This window comes from Pristiophorus japonicus, chromosome 3, assembly GCF_044704955.1.
Source record: "Pristiophorus japonicus isolate sPriJap1 chromosome 3, sPriJap1.hap1, whole genome shotgun sequence".
Classification (NCBI taxonomy): domain Eukaryota; kingdom Metazoa; phylum Chordata; class Chondrichthyes; family Pristiophoridae; genus Pristiophorus; species Pristiophorus japonicus.
Window position 1 is genome coordinate 306639572 of NC_091979.1, and position 23448 is coordinate 306663019.

Genomic DNA, 23448 nt, shown 5'->3' on the forward strand with positions numbered 1-23448 from the left:
CTTGGAAGAACCAGTGAGGTTAGTCTCATTTATATAGTTTGTCTACACGTCAAAAATCATTTACTTCCTTCAGATAATCACCGGTGCAAACAAAGTGCATTGCAGTCACTCTCAAGATGTAAATACACGGCCCCAATTTTAACCCTACCCGCTCGGCGAGAACTGGGTGGGGGAGTGGTTAAAATCTGGTTGAATCGACTTGCTGACCCATTCCCATCCTGAACTGACTGTGATTTTAACGGAGATGCTAACTCCTTTCTAAGTCACAACTGTCAGAAACCAGGGCGATCCTACTGAATTTATTGAAATCGGGGTTCCATGTTCCATGATGTAATTCGGATAGCGGTGAGATTTTGACTGGGCGGCACTTCCCTGTGCCAACCCGCTCAGGAATACCTCCCGGGATTGGACCTCAGAAACTGACTGACACGACTTGCGGGAATATGTAAAGGGGCACTCACCTCCCGTTAATCTAGATGTCTGGGGTATTCTGATTACTGCATTCCCAATGCATTTCAGAACCTGGCGACTGCTTCCTTTTCCATTGTTTGCCTCACTCGGCTTATCGTGGGAGCCGTCTTTGCTTATTCATTCCTAATTGGTCGAACAGTGGGAGAACAAGCAGCGGCCCCAGGAACCAGGACAAGCAGCAGGTGGGCTTATTAGAGCACAGCAGGCCAGGGTAGGATGGGGTGCAGCTCGTAGAAGGCCTAACCTAGCATACAGGCTCTCTAGGCCGAGTACCATGGGCACCTCAGAGGAGCGGTTGTATCAGGAGGCTGTGCTTCACGCAGCGGCCTATTACAGATCTGTGCAATCTCCTGCAGTAGAATCTGCTGCCTCCTGGACTGGGGGGCCATTCTTTGCCAGTGACTGAAGGTCACACCGTCCTGAACTTTCTCGCCTCCGGCTGTTACAGCAGACATCTCTTGCATTTCCCGGTCTGCACTGCACAGCTACATTAAGCAGGTCACCTAAGACCACTTAACTAGAGCCAATTAATCAATGAATTGCTATCCTAGTGGAGGCCAGAATGCAGGAGCTCTGGGATTTTCCAGCTACCCTGGACATCATCGCACATGTGTAGCTTTCTGGGCACCAGAAGATGTTCCCAACAGGAAGGGCTGTCATTGTCCAACAGTGTCAAAGGATCACGCAGGTCTGTGCAGCTGGCACAATGCTGTGATCCTGAGAAACACACCCATGCGTCTATTATTGCACCTCTCCAGGCTTGCTGCATGGGGACAAGGGATGCCCCCTCCACACCTGGCTGATGACACCCTTCCACAGTCCCTCCACATCTGATCAGCGCAGGTACAGCAATAGCCATGGGACCACCGGGAACATCATTGATCACACCATTGACATCTTGAAGCTGAGCGTCCAGTGCCTTGATCACCCTGGGAGCTCCCTACAATATGGCTCAGACAAAGTGGTCCACATCATGTGTAGTTGGCTGCATTCTTTACAACAAGGTGATGCAACAAGGATTGAAGTTGGAGGAGACAGAGCAACAAGAGCCGGGGTTGTCTGGCCCAGCTGGCTTTCTGGCACCGTACTCCGTATTGGTTGAGGCGATGGTGAGTGGACAAAGCTGCTGACATCCTGAGAGAGGACAACGTGTGCCACTCCTGCCGTGCTACTCCCATGGGGCTGGGGTCCCATCACTGATCTGCAGAAGTCCAGAGGGCGGATGATAAGTCAATTCTTGAAAATCTCTCTCCAGTTGCTCCACCAATCTGTCCAAGGACAGAGCAATGGTTTGAGCCCAGAGCCAGAATGACAGTCATTTGAGCTCCCACCAAAGCTGCAATGCATGCAAACTTGGGCTCAAACTACCTGGAGGTGGCCGCTCTCTCCAGTGTAGACTGCAGAGCACTGATGACATGCAAGAGAACAAGATGGACGTGAACTCTCCAGACTTTCAGCCATGGTGCTGAAACTTCTTGGACTGACGGGATTGGACAGGTTAGATGCAAGAAGAATGTTCCCGATGTTGGGGAAGTCCAGAACCAGGGGTCACAGTCCAAGGATAAGGGGTAAGCCACTTAGGACCGAGAAGAGGAGAAACTTCTTCACTCAGAGAATTCTCTACCACAGAAAGTTATTGAGGCCAGTTCGTTGGATATATTCAAAAGGGAGTTAGATGTGGCCCTTATGGCTAAAAGGATCAAGAGGTATGGAGAGAAAGCAGGAGTGGGGTACTAAAGTTACATGATCAGCCATGATCATATTGAATGGTGGTGTAGGCTCGAAGGGCCGAATGGCCTTCCTATTTTCTATGTTTCTAAGGCCTCCTAATACCGCCGTGTGGTTTTCTTCTTATTGCTGGGCTTCTGAAGTCTGTATCTTTGCCTGGCTCAGCTGAGCTGGGAGAGATCCTCGCCCTTCGGTGAGTTGTCTCCTGGGCTTTCCCTCCCACCATTAGCTGCTCTTGCGAGCTAGTGCTACATACATCTGCATGTACAGACCCCTACACCTCACTCTATAACCCAACAACAGTGCTTAATGTCTGTGCTGGTGCTTGGGAGTGATGGTGCCTCCTCAGAGGGATTCTCCTCCTCCGAGGTGTCTTCCTCTGCTCCTGGCTGTTGAGAAGGACCTGGAGGAAAGAAGAAAGGGACAAGAGTTGGGGATGGCATTTGGAGGCTGCACAGTTGCATGCATCACAATGTAATTCGATTAAATCAAACTTGGCTGTGTTTTTGAAGGGGTACAAGTAACTATTTGAGTGAAGCCCCCAGCATCAATGCCCAGTGCACAGAGCTGTGGCAGGTCCACAGATTCCCATGGCTCTGCTGCTCTAGCTCACTGAGGATTATGATGTTAGCCGGTCCTCCGCCCCCAAGCCATGATTATTGTGCACTGTTTTGTCCTGCAGAAAGAGAGGGCGCGAGTTAGTGATTGGCTGTGGAGAGGAGGGTGCAGGTGTCTGGGTTTTGTACTAGTAGTGCATTTGCTGAGAGGAAGAAGAGGCAAGATGTTGAATGGGAAGTATGTGGAGTGTGACGTGAGGAAGGAGCGCTGAAAAAAGATCCTGATTGTGTAGAGCCTAGCAGGTGAGAGGAGGATGGTGCTAGTGGTTGCTCTAAGCGGAGGAAGGAAGAGATGAGCGTGCATTTGTAATGAGAATGAGAGGCGGTGTAGCGTGGCCACGCTGGGTGTTGAAAAAAGGGATGGAGGGAAGGGAATTGTTGAGTGGTGGGTGGGGGGGGGGGCGGGCAGGGTGAAGGACTGTTGCCATGTGTTGTACGGAGAGGGATAAATGAAGAACAGTATTTCCCCCACTCCACTGAGCGCATTGAGGTGCTTCCTGCACTGTGTCCAGGTCCCTGGAGGTGATGGTCCTCGAGCTGCCAACCTCAGCCGTCTGTCACTATGCCTGGTGGACAGTGTGTTTGGCTCCATCACCTCACCTCTTCCACAAGTACTTCCAGGGAGGCTTTTGAGAACCTGGGAGCTTGCCAGTGACTCATTTCATAGACAGTACTCTTCCAGTACCTACGAAATGTAAGGAGTCAGGCAGGAAAGCAACCTCCATTTAAGAGGTGCACTCCCGCTTTAAATTGGCCTCTGGCTGACCAACCGGAAATTGCTCCTCTGAGATGGGTGGGTTTCTGGTCGGGTCAGCCATTTTCCGTGGGATCCTGCCGGTCACATTATAATGAGGCCCAGTGTCAGCCTTGGATGGGTGATAGCACTCTCTCCTCCAAGTCAGAAGGTTGTGGGTTCAAGTTCCACTTCACAGACTTGAGCACAAAATCTAGGTTGACACTCCAGCGCAGTACTGATGGGGTGCTGCACTGTCAGAGATGTCGTCTTTCAGATGAGACGTTAAATCGAGGCACCATCTGACCGATCAGGTAGATGTAAAAGACCCCATGGCAGGAGAGTTCGCCCTGGTGTCCTGGCCAATATTTACCCCTCAGCCAAAACCTAAAACAGATCTTTCATTGCCGTTTGTGGGACCTTGCTGTGCAGAAATTGCCGCATTTCTTACATTACAACAGCGACTACACTTCAAAAGCAATTAATTAGCTATAAAGTGCTTTGGTGAAAGGCGCTAATATAAATGCTGAAGCAGGTCAGTTTTAAACTGATCCACCCAAAACTGAGCCCGAGATTAAATGGGCCCCAAGCTTCATGGCTGGAAGTATCAAATATTTTATCTCCCATTGGCATATTTATAATTTTTTAAGGTTAATCCTTAGGCACATCAGCATGCAGAAAACCATTTAAGTAGGCTGTGGAAATTCGGGTGTGGTTTACTAAGGGTTAATACCTTCCTCTATGTTCCTCAGCGCTCTCCAGAGTGAGAATGGACGTGAACCTAAAATCTGTTGCAGAGCGGTAAAAATCTCTGCTTGGAGTCATTTCAGCCTCGCCTCGTATTTGTTGTCACGGCTAATAAAAATTTAGAAACCACTGATTCAAAATAAATAGAGTAAAAATAAATAACCCATTGAAATCCATCGGGTACTCTACAACCATCGAAGCTGTACTTGCAGCTCACAACCTATAGAACTGGAGGCAAGGACACTATTACTATTTAAAACCGAGGATTCCCCCACCAGTAGTACCCCTCTCAGACCTGTCGTTCTGAAGGAGTAAGTGTAATATACAAGGTATTTAGCTGTGTTTTTCTTGAATCGTCAAGCTAGCAATTGCTGCAACACTCACTGCTGAAGTAAATTCTATTTGGGGCTGCGATGATGCCATCTATTCCAGCTGCCAGGACCGTGGGGTAGAGAGGTTGGCCTATAATTGTGGAGTCTGAGGAATGTGTCGGAAAGGAAACTTGTGCCTTGCAGCTTAATAATTAGAATCTCAAAACGGTGCAAAGATGCCGATGCTTTTGCCAGTTCTTGCGCTGTGTATGGCATTGCAAACAGCTGCATGACACAGCAGAAAAACACTTACTCAAATCAATCGAGCAGACAAAGGTATAGTATTAGGAATGTGTCGTTACACAGCACTCAACAATCACAAGCGTGAAGCTGCAGGAAATACAAGCTGGATTAAGTCATTATTTTAAATGTTTTATGAAGAGCATTTTAGCGCACTGAAGAATTTCAAAGTTTAAAAAAAATGAAATAAAACCAGAATGCGCCAGTTTCCTGTCAGCTTATTGCCGGATTAGGAGCAGTAGCAGTTTGGCCCTGATCTGGATGGTACCATGTTATGTCAGCAAAACAAGGAGGCAGTCGTTGTCGTCTTGTCTGTGTATTTTGAGTGCGTTCGAAAACAGCGTTTGGATATTGTGGTGTGTACGAGCCGAACTTTTGGAGCTTGGTGTGGCGGGCGTTGAAAGATTGTTCCTCTTTCTGCAGGAGATGGAGAGGCGGACCCCTTCGCTGGCAGACTGCCGAGGGAACGCAGAGACGGCCCTTGCCAAACACGCCGAAGAGACTGCACTGACGCAAGGAGAACGTTTCAACAGGTACGTGAACAGTCCTTGAGGCTATCAGGGAATGTCGGTCATGTTCCTTGTATAAAAATAAACTCTTAGTGCACATATACCGCAAGGTAACTGGCAACGTCATCATCATCATAGGCAGTCCCTCGGAATCGAGGAAGATTTGCTTCCACTCCTAAAGTGAGTCCTTTGGTGGCTGAACAGTCCAACACGAGAACCACAGACCCTGTCACAGGTGGGACAGATATTCGTTGGGGGGAGGGGTTGGCACTGATTTACCACATGCTCCTTCCGCTGCCTGCGCCTGATCGAATCTCAACGCTGCAAGCGTGAAGAGAAGCTCAACGCCCTCCCGGGTGCACTTTCTCCATCTCGGGCGGTCTTCGGCCAGGGACTCCCAGGCGTCAGTGTGAGGCACTGTGTTGTGTAAATAACCAGCATTTGTGATTTGCTGGCATTATCAGCTGTACAGTAATATTTTCGGAGATATAAAAACCTGCAAATGCCGGACGTCTGATAAAGGATTCCATATTAGCTTATCTGTCACTTTGAAGTAGCCAACAAGCCGCTGTACGTTTCTTATTGATATTTGAAATTAAGCAGTGCATTTTACATCTGAATGATTGATTTTTTTTTAAAAAGATGGTGGTTTAATTTCTTCACTTCCAACAAAAGCACTGATTGTGTTCGCTGTGTTTAGACAATACTAATGAAAATACTTGGTTTGGCAAGCTCCACGGAATATGCAGTGTTTAGGAAGGAAAAAAATGTACACAGTGTTATAGAGAAATTTCTGTTCGAAATGAGCTAAACTTTCTGAAACACTGCCACCAGTATTACTTCCACATCACAGACATTGTGCACAATTCATCTTTAAAACTAGGGGCTGGGATTTGCTGGAGCATGATATCTGGTCAATTAGATTTTTTCCTGATTTGTGTTGATAATGGTTTTCATGTGGTTTTCAACTGGTCTGCAAGGAGTCGTTGTAGCTATATAGTGTAGTAATAAAACACCAGTTACTGTAAATAGTGCAAAGACCACATTACAATTCTTTATGTCTCTGTACAGTTTTATATTGCAATCGAATTCTGGACACCTCAACTCTTGAAATATCTGAAAACAGTTCAGATATACAGAAGTATATTGTGGAGAACATTGACAGATTAGTATATTTAAGGGTAAATGCTACAGATGTGCACTCCCAGGAAAGAGCTTTGTCTGCTCGCAGCACAGATTGATAATTTGGGTGCAGAAGTCAGTGAGCCCTTAAAGATTTGCTGACCCCTTGAGTTGTCTGTTTTTCCGATACGACCTCACTCTGGGCGAATCTCTGTGCTGGAAATACAAGCTGATAAATCCTATCCTTTAACGTTTTTCTGTTAAGTCACGGTTTGGAAGGATGTAATACAAATAGTTACAAATTGTAAACTGCTGTAAATTAGTGATGCTACAGGTGTGATTTAGCAACAACTTGCATTTATATAGCACCTTTAATGTAGTAAAACACCCCCGCCAAGGCCCTTCACAGGATCGTAATCGGACAAAAATTGACACTGAGCCAAAGAAAGAAACAATAGGACAGGTGACCATAAGCTTGGTCAAAGAGGTAGGTTTTAAGGAGCATCTTAAAGGAGGTGGAGAGAGATAAGAAGCAGTAAACTGATGTTCTGCCAGGAGTGATGTAAAGGCATCGACACTCCTAGTTTTAAAAAAAAAACTCAGGCACACCTGTATCAATCGCTGTTATTGCACAACCTTCTCTAATTTTGTGCTGAAATTTGAACGTAAACAATATTCCCAAGAATAACCAAGACAGAGTAACTTGGGCACACAAAGGGACCTGAATCATAAGTCCACTGTATATGTGGATATGTTCTCTGGGGCAGAGTGATCATAGTATGATGGAATTTCACATTAAGTTTGAGAGTGACTTGCCCAAGTCTGAAACTAGAGTCTTAACCTTAAATAAAGCCAATTTCATAGGTCTGAGGGGCGAATTGGCTATGGTAGATTAGTAGATTGGAAAAATAGATTAAAAGGTATGGTGGTAGATAAGCAATGGCTAGCATTTAAAGAAATGCTTCATAATTCTCAACAAAAATTCATTCCATTGAGAAACAAAACTCCATGGGAAAAGTGGTCCATCTGTGGCTAACTAAAGAAGTTGAGGGTAGCATTAGATTGAAGGAAGAAGCTTATAATGTTGCGTCGAATAGTAGTAAGCCTGAGGATTGGGAGAGTTTCAGAAATCAGCAAAGGATGACCAAAAAATTTATAAAAAGGGAAAAAATAGAATAAGAAAACTAGCAAGAAATATAAAAACAGATTGTAAGAGCTTCTATAAGTATGTAAAAAGCAAGAGACTAGCAAAAGTAAACATTGGTCCTTTAGAGGCTGAGACAAGAGAAATTATTATGGGGAATAAGGAAATGGCGGAAACATTAAAGAAACATTTGGTATCTGTCTTTACAGAAGAAGACACACACAGCATATCTAAAATGGTGGGGAACCAAGGGTCTAATGAGGGTGAGGAACTTAACGTAATTAATTATAAGTAGAGAAAAAGTACTCGAGAAACTAATGGGATTAAAAGCTGACAAATCCCCTGGGCCTGACGGCCTACATCCTAGGGTTCTAAAAGGTGGCTGCAGAGATAGTGGATGCATTGGTTTTGATTTTCCAAATTTCCCTAGATTCCAGAACAGTGCTAGCAGATTGGAAGGAGCAAATGTAACACTGCTATTCAAGAAAGGAGGGAGAGAGAAAACAGGGAACTGCAGGCCAGTTAGCCTGACATCAGTCGTTGGGAAAATGCTGGAATCCATTGTTAAGGAAGTGGTATCCGGGCACTTAGAAAATCATAAGATGATTAGGCAGAGTCAACAGGGTTTTATTAAAGGGAAATCGTGTTTGACAAATTTATTAGAGTTTTTGAGGATGTAACTAGCAGGGTAGATAAAGGGGAACCAGTGGATGTAGTTTATTTGGATTTCCAAAAAGTGCCACATAAAAGGTTACTTTACAAGATAGGGGCTCATGGGACTGGAGGTAATGTATTAGCATGGATAGAGGATTGGTTAGTCGACAGATAAATGGGTCATTTTCAGGTTGGCAGGCTGTAACTAGTGGGGTGCTGCAAGGATCAGTGCTGGGGCCTCAGCTATTTACAATCTATATCAATGACCTAGATGAAGGGACTGAGTATAATGTATCCAAGTTTGCTGATGATACAAAGTTAGGTAAGCTGTGAGGAGAACAGAGAGTCTGCAAAGGGATATAGATAGACCAATTGACTGGGCAGTAAGGTGGCAGATGGAGTATAATGTGGATAAATGTGAGGTTATTCACTTTGGTAGCAAGAATAGAAAAACAGAATTTTTTTAAATGGTGAGAAACTTTTAAACATTGGTGTTCAGAGAGATTTGGGTGTCCTCGTGCAAGAGTCACAGAAACCGAGCATGCAGGTACAGCAAGCAATAAGGAAGGCAAATGGCATGTTGGCCTTTATTACAATGGGGTTGGAGTATAAGAGTAAGGAAATTTTGCTACAATTGTACAGGGCCTTGGTGAGACCACACCTGGAGTATTGTGCACAGTTTTGGTCTCCTTATCTGAGGAAGGACATACATGCCTTGGAGGTAGGGAAACAAAGGTTCACTAGATTGATTCCTGGGATGAGAGATTGTGTAGAATGGGTCTTATACCCTCTGATGTTTAGAAGAATGAGAGGTGATCTCATTGAAACATACAAGATTCTGAAGGGGATTGACAGGCTAGATGCTGAGAGATTGTTTCCCTGGATGGAGAGTCTAGAACCAGGGGGCACAGTCTCTGAATAAGGGGTTGGCCATTTAAGACGGAGTTGAGGAGGAATTTCTTCACTCAGAGGATTGTGAATCTTTGGAATTCTCTGCCCGAGAGGGCTGAGGATGCTGAGTCTTTGAGTATATTCCAGGCTGAGATAGATAGATTTTTGGACACTAAGGCAATCAAGGGACATGGGGATCAGGTGGGAAAGTGGAGTTGAAGATTAGTCGTGATTAGGCAGACCAATTGAACAAATACTTCGGTTCTGTCTTCACGAAGGAAGATACAAATAACCTTCCGAATGTACTAGGGGACAGTGGGTCGAGTGAGAATGAGGAACTGAAAGATATCCTTATTAGGCTGGAAATTGTGTTAGGGAAATTGATGGGATTAAAGGCCGATAAATCCCCGGGTCCTGATAGTCTGCATCCCAGAGTACTTAAGGAAGTGGTCCTAGAAATAGTGGATGCATTGGTGATCATTTTCCAACAATATATCGACTCTGGATCAGTTCCTATGGACTGGAGGGTAGCTAATGTAATGCCACTTTTTAAAAAAGGAGGCAGAGAGAAAGCGGGTAATTATAGACTGGTTAGCCTGACATCTGTAGTGGGCAAAATGTTGGAATCAATCATTAAGGATGAAATAGCAGCCCATTTGGAAAGCAGTGACAGGATCGGACGGAGTCAGCATGGATTTATGAAAGGGAAATCATGCTTGACGCATCTTCTGGAATTTTTTGAGGATGTAATTAGCAGAGTGGACAAGGGAGAACCAGTGGATGTGGTGTATTTGGACTTTCAAAAGGCTTTTGACAAGGTACCGCACAAGAGATTGTTGTGCAAAATCAAAGCACATGGTATTGGGGGTAATGTACTGACGTGGATAGAGAACTGGTTGGCAGACAGGAAGCAGCGAGTCGGGATAAACGGGTCCTTTTCAGAATGGCAGGCAGTTACTAATAGGGTGCCGCAGGGCTCAGTGCTGGGACCCCAGCTCTTTACAATATACATTAACGATTTGGATGAAGGAATAGAGTGTAATATCTCCAAGTTTGCGGATGACACTAAACTGGGTGGTGGTGTAAGCTGTGAGGAGGACGCTAAGAGGCTGCAGGGTGACTTGGACAGAATAGGTGAGTGGGCAAATACATGGCAGATGCAGTATAATGTGGATAAATGTGAGGTTATCCATTTTGGGAGCAAAAATACGATGGCAGAATATTATCTGAATGTCAGCAGACTAGAAAAAGGGGAGGTGCAACGAGACCTGGGTGTCATGGTTCATCAGTCACTGAAAGTGGGCACGCAGATACAGCAGGCGGTAAAGAAGGCAAATAGTATGTTGGCCTTCATAGCTAGGGGATTTGAATATAGGAGCAGGGAGGTTTTACTGCAGTTGTACAGGGCCTTGGTGAGGCCTCACCTGGAATATTGTGTTCAATTTTGGTCTCCTAGTCTGAGGAAGGACGTTCTTGCTATTGAGGGAGTGCAGCGAAGGTTCACCAGACTGATTCCAGGGATGGCTGGGCTGTCCTATGAGGAGAGACTGGATCAACTGGGCTTCTATTCACTTGCGTTTAGAAGGATGAGAGGGGATCTCATAGAAACATATAAGATTCTGATGGGGCTGGAAGGTTAGATGCGGGAAGAATGTTCTCGATGTTGGAGAAGTCCAGAACCAGGGGACATAGTCTGAGGATAAGGGGTAGGCCATTTAGGACTGAGATGAAGAGAAACTTCTTCACTCAGAGAGTTGTTAACCTGTGGAATTCCCTGCCGCAGTGAGTTGTTGATGCCAGTTCATTGGATATATTCAAGGGGGAGTTAGATATGGCCCTTACGGTTAAGGGGATCAAGGGGTTTGGAGAGAAAACAGGAAAGGGGTACTGAAGGAATGATCAGCCATGATCTTATTGAATGGTGGTGCAGGCTCGAAGAGCCGAATAGCCTACTCCTGCACCTATTTTCTATGTTTCCTTGTGAACTTATTGAATGGCGGAGCAGGCTCGAGGGGATGTATGGCCAATCCTGTTCCTAATTCTTATATTTCTGGATCTGCAGTTCAAACTCTGGTTTCTGCACCAAAATGGTTGCAGGCATTCCCATCAAATAACGAACACCTGGGGTTGTAGCTATACTTCGCTACTGGTCTCCAAATTAAAAATGCAGCTGACAACACTTGAGTTATACTGTGGGCTGTGAGTCACAAACTCCTGGTCTGTAAAGACCTCTAGGCGTAGGTGTTTATACGCAGAGATCTGGTCTCCAGTGGATAATTGAGCATAGGAATGTTCACTTTCTCAAACCATTAGAGTCTGCGGCATGTTTGAGGTGGACAAGACGTCCACTGGAACTTCTGAACACTTCAAACGTGGCTTTGAAGCTCTGGATTTACCATCCTCCCAGCACCAGGCCCAAACAGTCTGAAATGGCCCCCCAGGGGATTTTAACACTGCTTGCCTTTACTGGGTGCTGGAGTCAGGTCAGGATCGGAGCCCAGAAATATGCTGTCACTTTTCCATGAATGTACGTCAAAGCTGCTTTGCATTGAAGCAAAAATGGCAGCATAACTGCACCTTGAGAATGAGTCACAAGCATCAAATCTAATTGATGACACTCAAATCCTTAAGGCTAACTTACATCCTATAATTCTGTCTCTTAATTTATAATACACATGGGCCCCGAAATTCTGATGGTTGATAGGGTACAAGGCCAGAAGATCTGTCGGTGGGGAGGGAGGAAGGGACGGTTGGAATTTTGGGGGAGAAGAGAGTTTCCGTTAGTTCTTCACTCCCATTTACATTCAATCCCAAAGCCTGTCAGAAGTGAGTAAGAATGTAAGATGTGCCTATCCTAGCTAAGGTACAACCAAGCAAATAATGGGTTTAGGCCACATTGATATCATAAGTCTAAATTCCACAACTTCTTTCTTCGGATCGGTGCCCGAGCTGGTGAGTATAGAAATAGGAGGATAGAGCAGATTAATGCATGGTTGGGGAGATGGTGCAGGAGGGAGGGGACATTGGGTCCGGTTCTGGGAGAAGTGGGATCTGTACAGGACAGACGGGTTGCACCTCAAAAGAGCCAGGACCAATAACCACGCAGGGTTGGGTGGGGGCGGTGGGGGGGGGGGGGGTGGGGGGTTGCTAGTGCTGTTGGGAGGGTTTAAACTAATTTGAAAGGGGGATGGGCACCAAGGTGTAGCATTAAAAAGGAGAAACAAGTTGCAAGGAATTGGGAGAGACGGATAGCACTAGAGTAAGAAATAGTACGGTATTAGGCGGGGTCAGACTAAGAGAGACTAAGATTAGGCGGGGTCAGACTAAGATTTAAGAGGTTTACAGTGCATGTGTGTAAAGGCACGAAGCATGGTAAGTAAGGTTGGTGAACGGCAGAAGCAAATAGCCACGTGGGAATATGATGAAGAGGTGCTGGAGATCTGGCTTACAAAAGGGCAGGCTTGGGTACTAAATATTCCTGGATATAAAGTGTTCAGGAAACAAAGGAGATGGTGTGGCTGTATTGATTAAGAAGACTGTTGGTGCTGGAGAGAGATTATGGCCTGGAGGGGTTAAGGACAGAATCTATCTGGTTAGAGTTGAGAAACAATAGAGGTGCCATTGCACTAGGTGTATTCTATAGGCTGCCAACTGGTGGGAAGGATATAGAGGAGCAAATTAGCAGAGAAATTACAGCGAGGTGCAAGAACTATAGAGTAGTGATAATGGGGGACTTCAAATATCCTAATATGACTGGGATAGTAATAGTGTAAAGGGCAGAGAGGGGGAAGAATTTCTGAAGTGTGTTCAGGAGAACTGTCTTGATCAGTACGTTTCTAGCCCAACGAGGGAGAGGAGGCATTGCTGGATCTGGTTCTGGGGAATGGGGTGGGTCAAGGGGAGCAAGTGTCAGTAGGGGAACATTTGGGGAACAGTGATCACAGTATCATAAGTTTAGACTTTTCTTTTTCGAGGATTATCTTTTCGAAAAGCTTCCACACTATCGAGATTAAACTGACTGGCCTGTATTTTCTGGGTTTATCCTTGCACCTTTTTTAAACATTTGCAAATTCCAGTCCTCTGGCATCAGCCCGGGATCAGAGGAGGATTGGAAGATTATGGCGAGTACCTCCACAATTTTCACCTTTTTTATAAAACACTGGTTCAGCCTCAACTGGAGTATTGTGTCTAATTCTGGGCACCACACTTTAGGAAGGATATGAAGGCCTTAGAGCAGAAACTATTTACAAAAATGGTTCCAGGAATGAGGGACTTCAGTTACGTGGATAGACTAGAGAGGCTAGAGTTGTTCTTCTTAGAGCAGAGAAGGTTGAGAGGAGTATTTGATAGAAGTGTTCAAAATCATGAGGGGGTCTAGACAGAGTAGATCGAGAGAAACTGTTCCCATTGGCAGAAGGGTCGACAACCAGAGGACACAGATTTAAGGTAATTGGCAGAAGAACCAAAGGCAACATGAGGAAAAATAAAATTTACGCAGCGAGTGGTGAGGATCTGGAATGCACTGCCTGAAAAGCTGGTGGAGACAGATTCAATCGTGGCTTTCAAAATGGAGTTGGATAAGTACTTGAAGGGGAAAAAAAAATTCAGGTCTACGGGGAATGGGCGGGAAAGTGAAAATAGTGAAAATGTGGAATTCTCTCCTAAAAGTCTGTGGATGCTGGGACAATTGACATTTTCAAGGCTCAAATTGCCAGATTTTTGTTAGGTAAGGGAAAATGGAGTTGAGGTACAGATCAGCCATGATCTAATTGAATGGTGTGAACAGGCGCGAGGGACTGAATGACCTACTCCTTTTCCTTTGTCCCTGTTCCAATATCTCATCGACTTGCTTCATTGTGAATTGCAAATCACCCGATGTAAATTCCTCATCCAGATATCTGCATTGTTCCCAGTTAATCTAGTGTGAATGTTGATTGGGTTCATGACCGAGTGGGCCAATTTCTGCAGGCAGTGATGGGCATTGGAAGTTCTGACATTGGTTCCTTCTTTCTCTGTAGCATCTTCCTTGCTTCTAGTTGCTGTGGAAACGAGAAGAATGAGTTTCCTACTGTCACCTTTTTTCTCCCTGTTAAGCTCATGTGAGAATCTCCTTGGAATGCGAAACCCGAAAAAAAAATTGTGTTTATACAGTGCCTTGAATGTAGTAAAATGTCCCACTGCGCTTCACAGGAACGTTACTAAATTTAATTGATGCCGAGTCACATAAGGAGATATTAGGGCAGATAACCAAACGTTTGACTTTTAGCCTCATGGTCAGCCTGACTTGCACCACCTTGCAATATTCTAATGAGCTGACCTCAGGATTTCTCCCTGGGTCAGCACTGGGATAGCTGGGCTGATGGAGATCCCACCTCACTGCATTTCTGGCAACGACTCTCAATTTTATGACCATGGGATTTTGACCTTTAAATGTTCCATGGCCCTTTGCCATTTTTGGAGGTGCCCTTGGTGCAATGAGTATTATTGACAGAAGGCTATTGTTCTCTTCTGTAACTACCTTACTGCCGCTTTATAAGGAGACATTGCAAGCTGATCTAACTTGAGCTCATTGTGAACTATTCCCTCTCACAAGCCAATACCTGCTACAAATACAATGATGGTGTCATGAGTATGATACATAAACAAAACTCGTTTTAGATTCACCATATATTACTTTTATCTTAACTATCTATATTTGTAATACGTCTGTTTCATATCGTTTGTCTCTAAAGTTTGTCTGTTCATGCTATTTCCATGGTTCTTGTCCTTTTTCAGTGTTTTGAATGTAACTGTGCTTGGTGCCTATATTAATAGCCCCTCTTTCAAATTTGAAAGGAGATGGGCAGTGAAGGGTGTTCTATCGAAAACCAATGAAATAAATGGTTTATTTATAAAGATTATCTTTATTATTTATAATATTTTTAATTACTGTTTTGGTAATGCATATATATTATTAGCAGATTTTGCATGGCAATGTTCACAGCTAGTCTGGGCTTTGGAGCATAGTAGTGTTATGTATGCAACCCTATGTAACCAGTATTATACCGCCACCAGAGGGCGTACCTGTTGGAGTCCCAAGGGATCCCAGCATCCCTTGGGAGCATTGTATATAAGCAGGCCTCCCATGCTGTACTGGCACTCTGGAGTTAGAATAAAGAGACTAAGGTCACACTTACTCATGTCTACAGTACTCTGGTACATTACTCTATTATGGACACAACAAGTAGCTAACCTGTATAAGACTATACTAGATGCATCGCACAGAGATGAACGCCAGCAGCGACTCGATGGATCAAATGGCCTGTTTCCGTGCTGTAAAATTTAATACTTTCTAACCTGGCCTATCCCTTGTAAGGTCAAAGCGCAAGCACTCCCTGTTCAGGTAATTGTTGCATCTTGTAAATAGCTGAGGTAAATGAAAGGCCAATAAATTAATCTTGAATATAAAAGCCAATGAATAGCTTTCTTTCTCTTTATTCTTAAAAAAATAATTTTACATTTGTAACAAAGTGGAGTGTGCGTGTGCCTGTGTGTGCGACAGATATACACTGGATATTGCCTTCTCTCACGGCAATGTTTATGGTCGTTTGGATGTTACGTTGCAATATAAGAGCAGGAGAGTTGCACCATTCGTTCTCTCACTATCCTTTTTTCAAACTTTCTAAACATTTAATTGTACTTTTTATTCCTAATCTGTCTTGTACCTTATTTTTCTCAAAAAGTTTACTTTTAAGGCCCTTCCTTCTTCCTCCCACTCTTTTTTTGGAAGTGGGAGGAAATTGCAAAAAATGTCGGGTTCTCATTTGTTGGAAATTGACTTTGAGCCACTCTCGAACGCCGTGTACAGATTGACCTGGTCAAACCTTTGCTGTGTAAAAACAACACCGGAGGGCTGGGCTGAATGTATGTGATGATTGTGACCCTTGGAGCCTATCATCACACAAAACAAACTCTTCTTAGAGTGGAGAAGGTTAAAAGGAGATTGAATAGAGTGCAGGGGTTTGAGGGGTTTTGATAGAGTAGATGAGAAACTGCTTTCACTGGCAGAAGTGTCTGTAGCCAGAGGTCACAGATTTAAGATAATTGACAAAAGAACCAGGGGGAAAATGAATTTTTTTTTTTACACAGCGAGTTGTTGTGATCTGGAATGCAATGCCTGAAAGGGTGGTGGAAGCAGATTCAGTAATAACTTTCAAAAGAGAATTGGAAATTTAAAAGAAAGGCTTGTATTTATATAGCACCTTTTATGACATCTCAAAGTGCTTTACAACCAATGAAGTACTTTTGGAGTGTGGTCACTGTTGTAATGTGGGAAACGTGGCAGCCAACTTGCGTACAGCAAACTCCCACAAACAGCAATGTGATAATGAGCAGATAAACTAGTTTTGTTATGTTGATTGAGGGATAAATATTGGCCAGGACACCGGGGATAACTCCACTGCCCTTCTTCGAAATAGTGCCATGGGATCTTTTATGTCCACCTGAGAGAGCAGACAGAATCTCGGTTTAGCTTCTCATCCGAAAGACGGCACCTTCGACAGTGCGCACTCCCAAAGCAAGCGCTCTACTCTGAACTCATCCACGGAAAAAGAGCCAAAGGATGGCAGAGGAAATGTTACAAGCTCACCCTCAAAGCCTCCCTGATAAAGTGCGACACCCCCACTGACACCTGGGAGTCCTTGGCCATAGACCGCCCTAAGTGGAGGAAGTGCATTCGGGAGGGCGCTGAGCTCCTCGAGTATCGTCGCCGAGAGCGTGCAGAAATCAAGCGCAGGCAGCGGAAGGAGCGTGCGGCAAACCAGGCTCCCCGCCCACCCTTTCCCTCAACGACTGTCTGTCCCACCTGTGACAGAAACTGTGGTTCTCATATTGGACTGCACAGCCACCTAAGGACTCCGGCTAAGAGTGGAAGCAAGTCTTCCTCGATCCCGAGGGACTGCCTATGATGATGACGACTCCCTCAGCAGTGCGAGTTTCGGCCTAGATTTATGTACTCAAGTTCCTGGAGTGGGACTTGAACCTATAACCTTCTGCTACACACTGAGCCACAGCTGAAACTTTTATTAAAGAGAGCAGGGGAGTGGGACTATTTGGAGAGCTCTTTCAAAGAGCTGGCACAGGTACGGTGGGCCAAATGGCCTCCTTCTGTGCTGTATGATTTTACTGTATGAGTCTGTGTGGCCCCCAGCCTGCGAGCACCATCGGATCAGGCCGCGGAGCGGAAGGAGCAGCGTGGCGGTCTACCGCTCCAGGGAGCAGCAAGTGCTGGAGCAGGAGAGCAACGGCAGTGAAAAGGGTGACTGGATTGGACATCAGCAAGATCCAGGTCGCTGATTGGAGCGTGGGCAGGTACTGAAGGAACGGCGAGGTCAGGGCGAAGGAGCGGCGAGAGGTTGTCGAGGGACGTGATCGGGGCCCAGGAGAGGTGCAAGTTCGAGGCCCAGAAGAGGCGAGGGCCCAGGGGCAGCACGGGCCAGCCCACACTGTGACATGTGTGCGCACTAGGTCCGTGCAGCAGAGCAGGTCTCCAATCATCTGTCAAGCCCGTGTGGTGGCTGGTGTGCAACGGCCACCACACGTTAAAAAAAAAAAATCCACGCACAGGCATCTTCCACCCTTCAGGATGTAGTTCAGGAACTGGAATATTAGGTCCTTCATTGAAACACGTGAACTTTTTGGTGTGGAAGCAAGTCATCCTTGACTTGAGGGACTGCCGATGATGATGATGATGATTTTAAGAACACCTGTCCAGATTCAGGCATAGGTTACACTAATAGGATTAAATTTTTGGCACACTTAATAAAACTGTAAAGTCCTATCCCCTCAGTATTGATTCACACGGGGCATGTACTGAAGTCAAGGTCACTCTGGACCTGCACCTTTATTTCACAGCTCTGGAATGCTGTACTTGCCTGAGACCTGTCCTTATATACCTGTCTCTTGCAAGTGCACCCCCGGTGGTAAGGTATGCTGGTGGTTACAGGTCATATCTTATTACAGTCATGTATAGCATGTTAGGATACAGTTATATATAATAATGTAAGATACATGACAAAAACATCATAAATAAAATGTTAAATATCACTCTGCAGCAGTGGTACTGAATGCCAGTAATAGGCACACCTTCTCCAGCTCAGCTGCTGCTTGTACCTATTGATTTTCCCATTTACAGTATCAATGAGTCACAGAACTCTGAACGTAGATGAGGACCATGATAAATGATTCAGATGTTCTTTTCGGAAGCATTCATTGAGACTGTTCTGGGAACAAGATGATTCTCAGTCCCCCAGATGAATAAATTGTGCAAATTACATGGTTGAAGTATAAAATAATATATATTGTATATATTTGAAGGTCTATCCTTGCACAAATAGCAGATCACTTTCTGCAGCTGGCTCAAATTTCTTGCCAACATTTTAACCTATTAAATAGGAACACTGCTGAAAACCTTATAGATCATAGATTTATTTATGTCTGCCATAAAGATTTTAAAATCCTTCATATGTACACAAACCCAAGCTTTGGTAAGTTTATTTACACTGAACTACTGGCTCAGAGAGAATTGATTTTTTCACTGGCTGAGTGAGTGATCAATGACCTAAATAGAATCTTTTATGAACTAAGTGGAATATGTTTGGATTGGGGTGATTGACACATGTATATTGGACAACTGTATATTGCACCTTTCAGGACCACAGGATGTCCCAAGGCGCTTTACAGCCAATGAAGTACTTTTGAAGTGTAGTCATTGCTGTAATGTAGGAAACGAGACAGCCGATTTGCATACAAGCTCCCACAATCCACAATGAGATAAATGACTATATAACCTGTTTATTATGTTAGTTGAAGGATAAATATTGGCCAGGAGAACTCCTCTGCTCTTCAAAATAGTGTCGTGGGACCATTTACATCCACTTGAGAGGGATGTTGGGGTCTCATCCGAAAGATGGCACCTTTGACAGTACAGCACTTCCCCCAGTACTGCACTGGAGTGTCAGACGAGATTATGTGTTCAAATATCTGGATTGGGACTTGAACCCACAATCTTCTGATTCAGAGGTGAGAGTGCTTACCCCCTGAACATTGTACGCCTTGTAAATTCACAGTGGCAGCACAATGTATTTATGCAAATATCATCTAAAGGTACCAACCAACTCACCCAGCCGACATCCCTCCATCGCACCCAGCTCGGCAACCAATTCACCCGGTCTAACGTCTAACTTCTCTAGTCTAGTCTATTTTTAACTCGCTTGGCATCTTTGGTGCCAGCACTTCATTCTAAACATTTACCATCCTTTGATTAGCATCTGCTTTATGTTTAATTTTCCTTTTTCTAAATTTGTATCTTCTATGCCTAGCCTGATTGGCCTTAAAGTAAATCCTGGGTTCAACTTATCTATATACCATTTACTATTTCGGATATCTCAGTGATGTCACCCTTAACCACCTTTCCTAGACTGTAGAGATTAGGGGGCCGACATTGCCCCTTTTTGGGTCTCGTTAGTGCTGCCTGTAGGAGCTAATGGGGCACAATTGCCTTTGTGCCCAGGGACAGGCGGTAGTGGCATCTGGGGCGAAATTTGCCCCGAGATTTTGGGGTCGATTTGGAGTTTGTGCTGCGCTCCAGGCCGGCACGCACCCGGTGATGATGTCATCAGCGTGCGTGCTGACCCCCCACAACCCAGCTCCGACCCCTTTTTGCCCATGGGGGGGGGGGGGGGGGGGGAGGTAATTGCCCCACGGGACGTGAGGCTAGCGCCAGCCGATGCTACGCCCCGCGAAGGCGCCCCTTAAAGGGGTGGCTGTGTGCACCCCGCGCCGTAATTTTTTTCTTGTTGGCCATCTTTTCCGTCGGCCGACATTTGCAGCCTTCGCCTTGACTGGGCCTCTATCATGCAGCCCGGCTCTTTGTGTGTCGGGCTGCTGGCCCAGTTGAGATTGTCCCTGGTGGCCCAGTGGTGGCCATCAAAGGGCTATGCAGAGTCTGCAGCGGCCTACCCCTTTAAATGAATGGCAGGGGAGTTGAGGCGCGTCGGAACCTGTTCAGCATGGTGCTGATGCCTCGGGAGTGCCCCTCCAATGAGGTGTGGCACCTGAGACAACGCTCCGCCTCGTTTAAGGGGTGCAAAGGCCAATTCCACACCAGGGGTGGGACTTCCGCCCCCTGGCGTTAACTGACCCGGACCTGGAAGGTTACCGACCCGGATGGGCCGCGGGGCAATTTCAGTCCCTAAGCTTCTCTAATCTTGCCTCAGTCCATTCCTTTTGCAAAACATCTCTTTAGCACCTAGCTGTCAATTTAGCTTGGCTTGTCATTCCTGTTTAATTATGGAATCCACTATATTTCAACGTCTACTAGCTGATTCCGCCCAGGGTAGCATAACTTGCAAGAAGACTCTGGTCTGGACCATGGTTGATACGTTTAGCTGCTAACTTGAAACTGTGTTTAACCTGTGTGGTCCCTTTAATACCACTGCTGAGGTACTCTCCGGTGGGGAAGTGATATAAAGAGGTACATTTTGAGGTTATTGTGGGAATTTTTTAAAGATTGTAAATCTCTGCTTCATGCCGCTCTGTGGGAGGAGCCAGGTTATCAAGGTCAGAAAAACCTGCAGGAAATAACTGGCTTTCTTTTTCTATTTTGGCCAGTTGGAATTGTACTGTTTGGAAAGTCATGGATATGTGCTAGGCTTGTAATATATATAAATTTTGTGTAGGTGCACTTCCTGTCCACAAATCTTTCTTCCTGTTGTCGTGATTTTTGACCAGATTTTTCTGTCCACATTTTCCATTTAATTTTGCTATGTCAACTATTATGATGCAGTTACAAGCTCGAGCCACTAGGTGGCTCTTGGGCACGTTTCTGAAGTTTGTCTCCTGACTGCCATGTGATGTATACTTTTTTAAAAAAAAGCATATGCTCATCTACTGATGAGCAATTTATATCTATGTACACAAGCACACGCACAAAGTTTAGAATACCCAAAATGGATTTTTTAAGCTTCCTTGACGACAGGGCTTCCTAACATTTTTAAAATAGTTGTTTAATCTAGATCCATAACTGGACTGAATCATTGCGTTTCATCAAAGCTCCATTTCTTTGAGCACATAATTTATATCCAGTTAAATTTGCTTTATAAGCCATATTGTTAACATAACTATTGCTTTAAAAAAATATATATTTTTAGGCTTTGGTGAAATGGGAACTGAATGGGCAGGTACACTTTAATGGAGAATAGCTACGCTAGATGCTCCAGTGATCTGAATGTAGCAACTGTGACTAAAAGCTGTATTTTCACTATTACTGGATTATATGTCAAATAAAATCGAGTAGTCCTGTTATTAAACTGTGGGAGCTTTTTGATTCTGCTAGTCAGGATTGGCTGTCCCTTTGGGAAACCAGAGCCCAATCATCTTGCAGCTTATTTGTTGCTAGGTGACAGGCAACTGATTACAGCCTGTGGTGTGGATCTCACTGGAGTGCATTCATTACAAGGAAGCCATTGCAAAAAATGAGATTTAGATACAAGTCCTGCAGGCTGAATATGTGAGTTTTAAAATGAGTAAGTACTGTATTCATAACCTTCTATAGTTGTCAAAAATGTTTAACAATTGAAATGGAAACCATGTGGTTCTTTTAAGCATTTGAATTATTTCTAAATAAAGAAGGGCTAGACTCGGGCAAGGACTGATCTACATCACACTAATGTCTGGTGGAATGAAGCATATAAACTATCGGTCTTGCTGAATAATGAGGAGCTCATTTGATTGCAATTGGTGTCACCCAGGGGAGAGAAATGAACCTGAAGCAAAATACTACAGATGCTGGAAATCTGAAATAAAACCTGGAAACACTCAGGAGGTCAGGCAGCATCTGTGGAGAGAGAAACAGAGTTAACGTTTCAGGTTGGATGACCTTTCGTCAGAACTGGGAGATGTTAGACATGAATAGTTTTTAAGCAAGTACAGAACCAGGGAAATGGGGGATGCTGGTGGGGGAGGAAAGAACAAAAGGGAAGGTCTGATTGGGTGGAGAGCAGGAGTGATTAATTGACAATAACTGGACTGAAACAATGGCGTAGAAATTCTGCTTTCTCCTTCCTGCGGGCGTTCGACTAGATTTGAGAGAAAAAATGCGCACCTGAAGCTTGCTGCGCCTACTCGACTTCCTGATCCACAGGCCTCCGCTCCCTGCACGTCGCAGCGCGTGCACATCGGGACGTGCGCAGGCCTGGAGCTGGAGTCACATGGCTCTGGGCAGCCAATCAGGTGCAGTATATTCTCATTCATAGTAATAGGAGTTTCGTAAGTCCGAAACTCCTATTACCATGAATGAGAAACCCCCCCCCCCCACCAACAGCCAAAACACAAAAAATAGAAAATATACACTACATATTTAAGATTCATTTAAATTAATGTCTTTTAAAAATTGGGAAAATATATATTTTAAGTTTTTTTTTTAATTATGCCTTAAAATAAACTTACCATAGTGGAGAGGGTTTTTAACAATAACATATGTTTTCATAACTTTATTTTAATATGTTTTTGTGTGTTTTAAAACACTTGCGCCTGTAAAAGTAGGCTATGCACCTGCTTTTTCAGGCGCAAGATTTTTTGAAGACGTTTGCTGGGCAAGATATGAGTAAATCCCGCAGTCTTGCCGTACAACTGTCCTCGCTCCCGATCCGGCTACAATCTGTCGAGCTCCAATGTTTACAGTCGAATAGCAGAGGGGGGAGGGGCAGCATGGCAAATATGGCAAAAAGGAGACGGCTCCCATGGGCTGGGAATGTGGTGGAGAAAGGTAGGTAGACCCAAGGAGTGCAGACCAACTTCTCGGCCGTGTACTGATGGGGGACCCCCACACCACCTCCACGCCCAGTGGCTCTGGTGCAACCATCCTCCACTACCAGCATCCGGGAGAAAATGGTGGTTAAGAAAATTTGCCCCTGTCCCCTTTCCCAGTGGAACTTTTCATAATGGAAGAGAATCCCAATGAATCCCATTTTCCTGTCTGCTGACCAGACATTTGCCTGACTTTGGACCTCGGAATTTTGAGCCCATAATGGCTCATTTAAAAGAGAAAAGATGTTCACCATTAAACCATTGGTAGTTTTAGAAAGAGTTTTAGAATTAAATGACAAACAAGACCTCACAGCAAAATGTTTCTGTATTTGACTGCTGTCAGCACTTGGTAAGATGCCTGGCAGAATAACACTGA

General features: G+C 44.8%; 1 protein-coding gene across 1 annotated transcript in view; it reads left to right on the forward strand.

The window, feature by feature from the left end:
- The window catches only part of fam13c (family with sequence similarity 13 member C), a 155794-nt gene that overhangs the window by 22953 nt on the left and 109393 nt on the right, over positions 1-23448 (forward strand). Inside the window, exon 4 of the mRNA XM_070876865.1 lies at positions 5331-5440. Coding sequence (XP_070732966.1) covers positions 5331-5440 — 110 coding nt within the window. The remainder of the gene's footprint in view (positions 1-5330; positions 5441-23448) is intronic.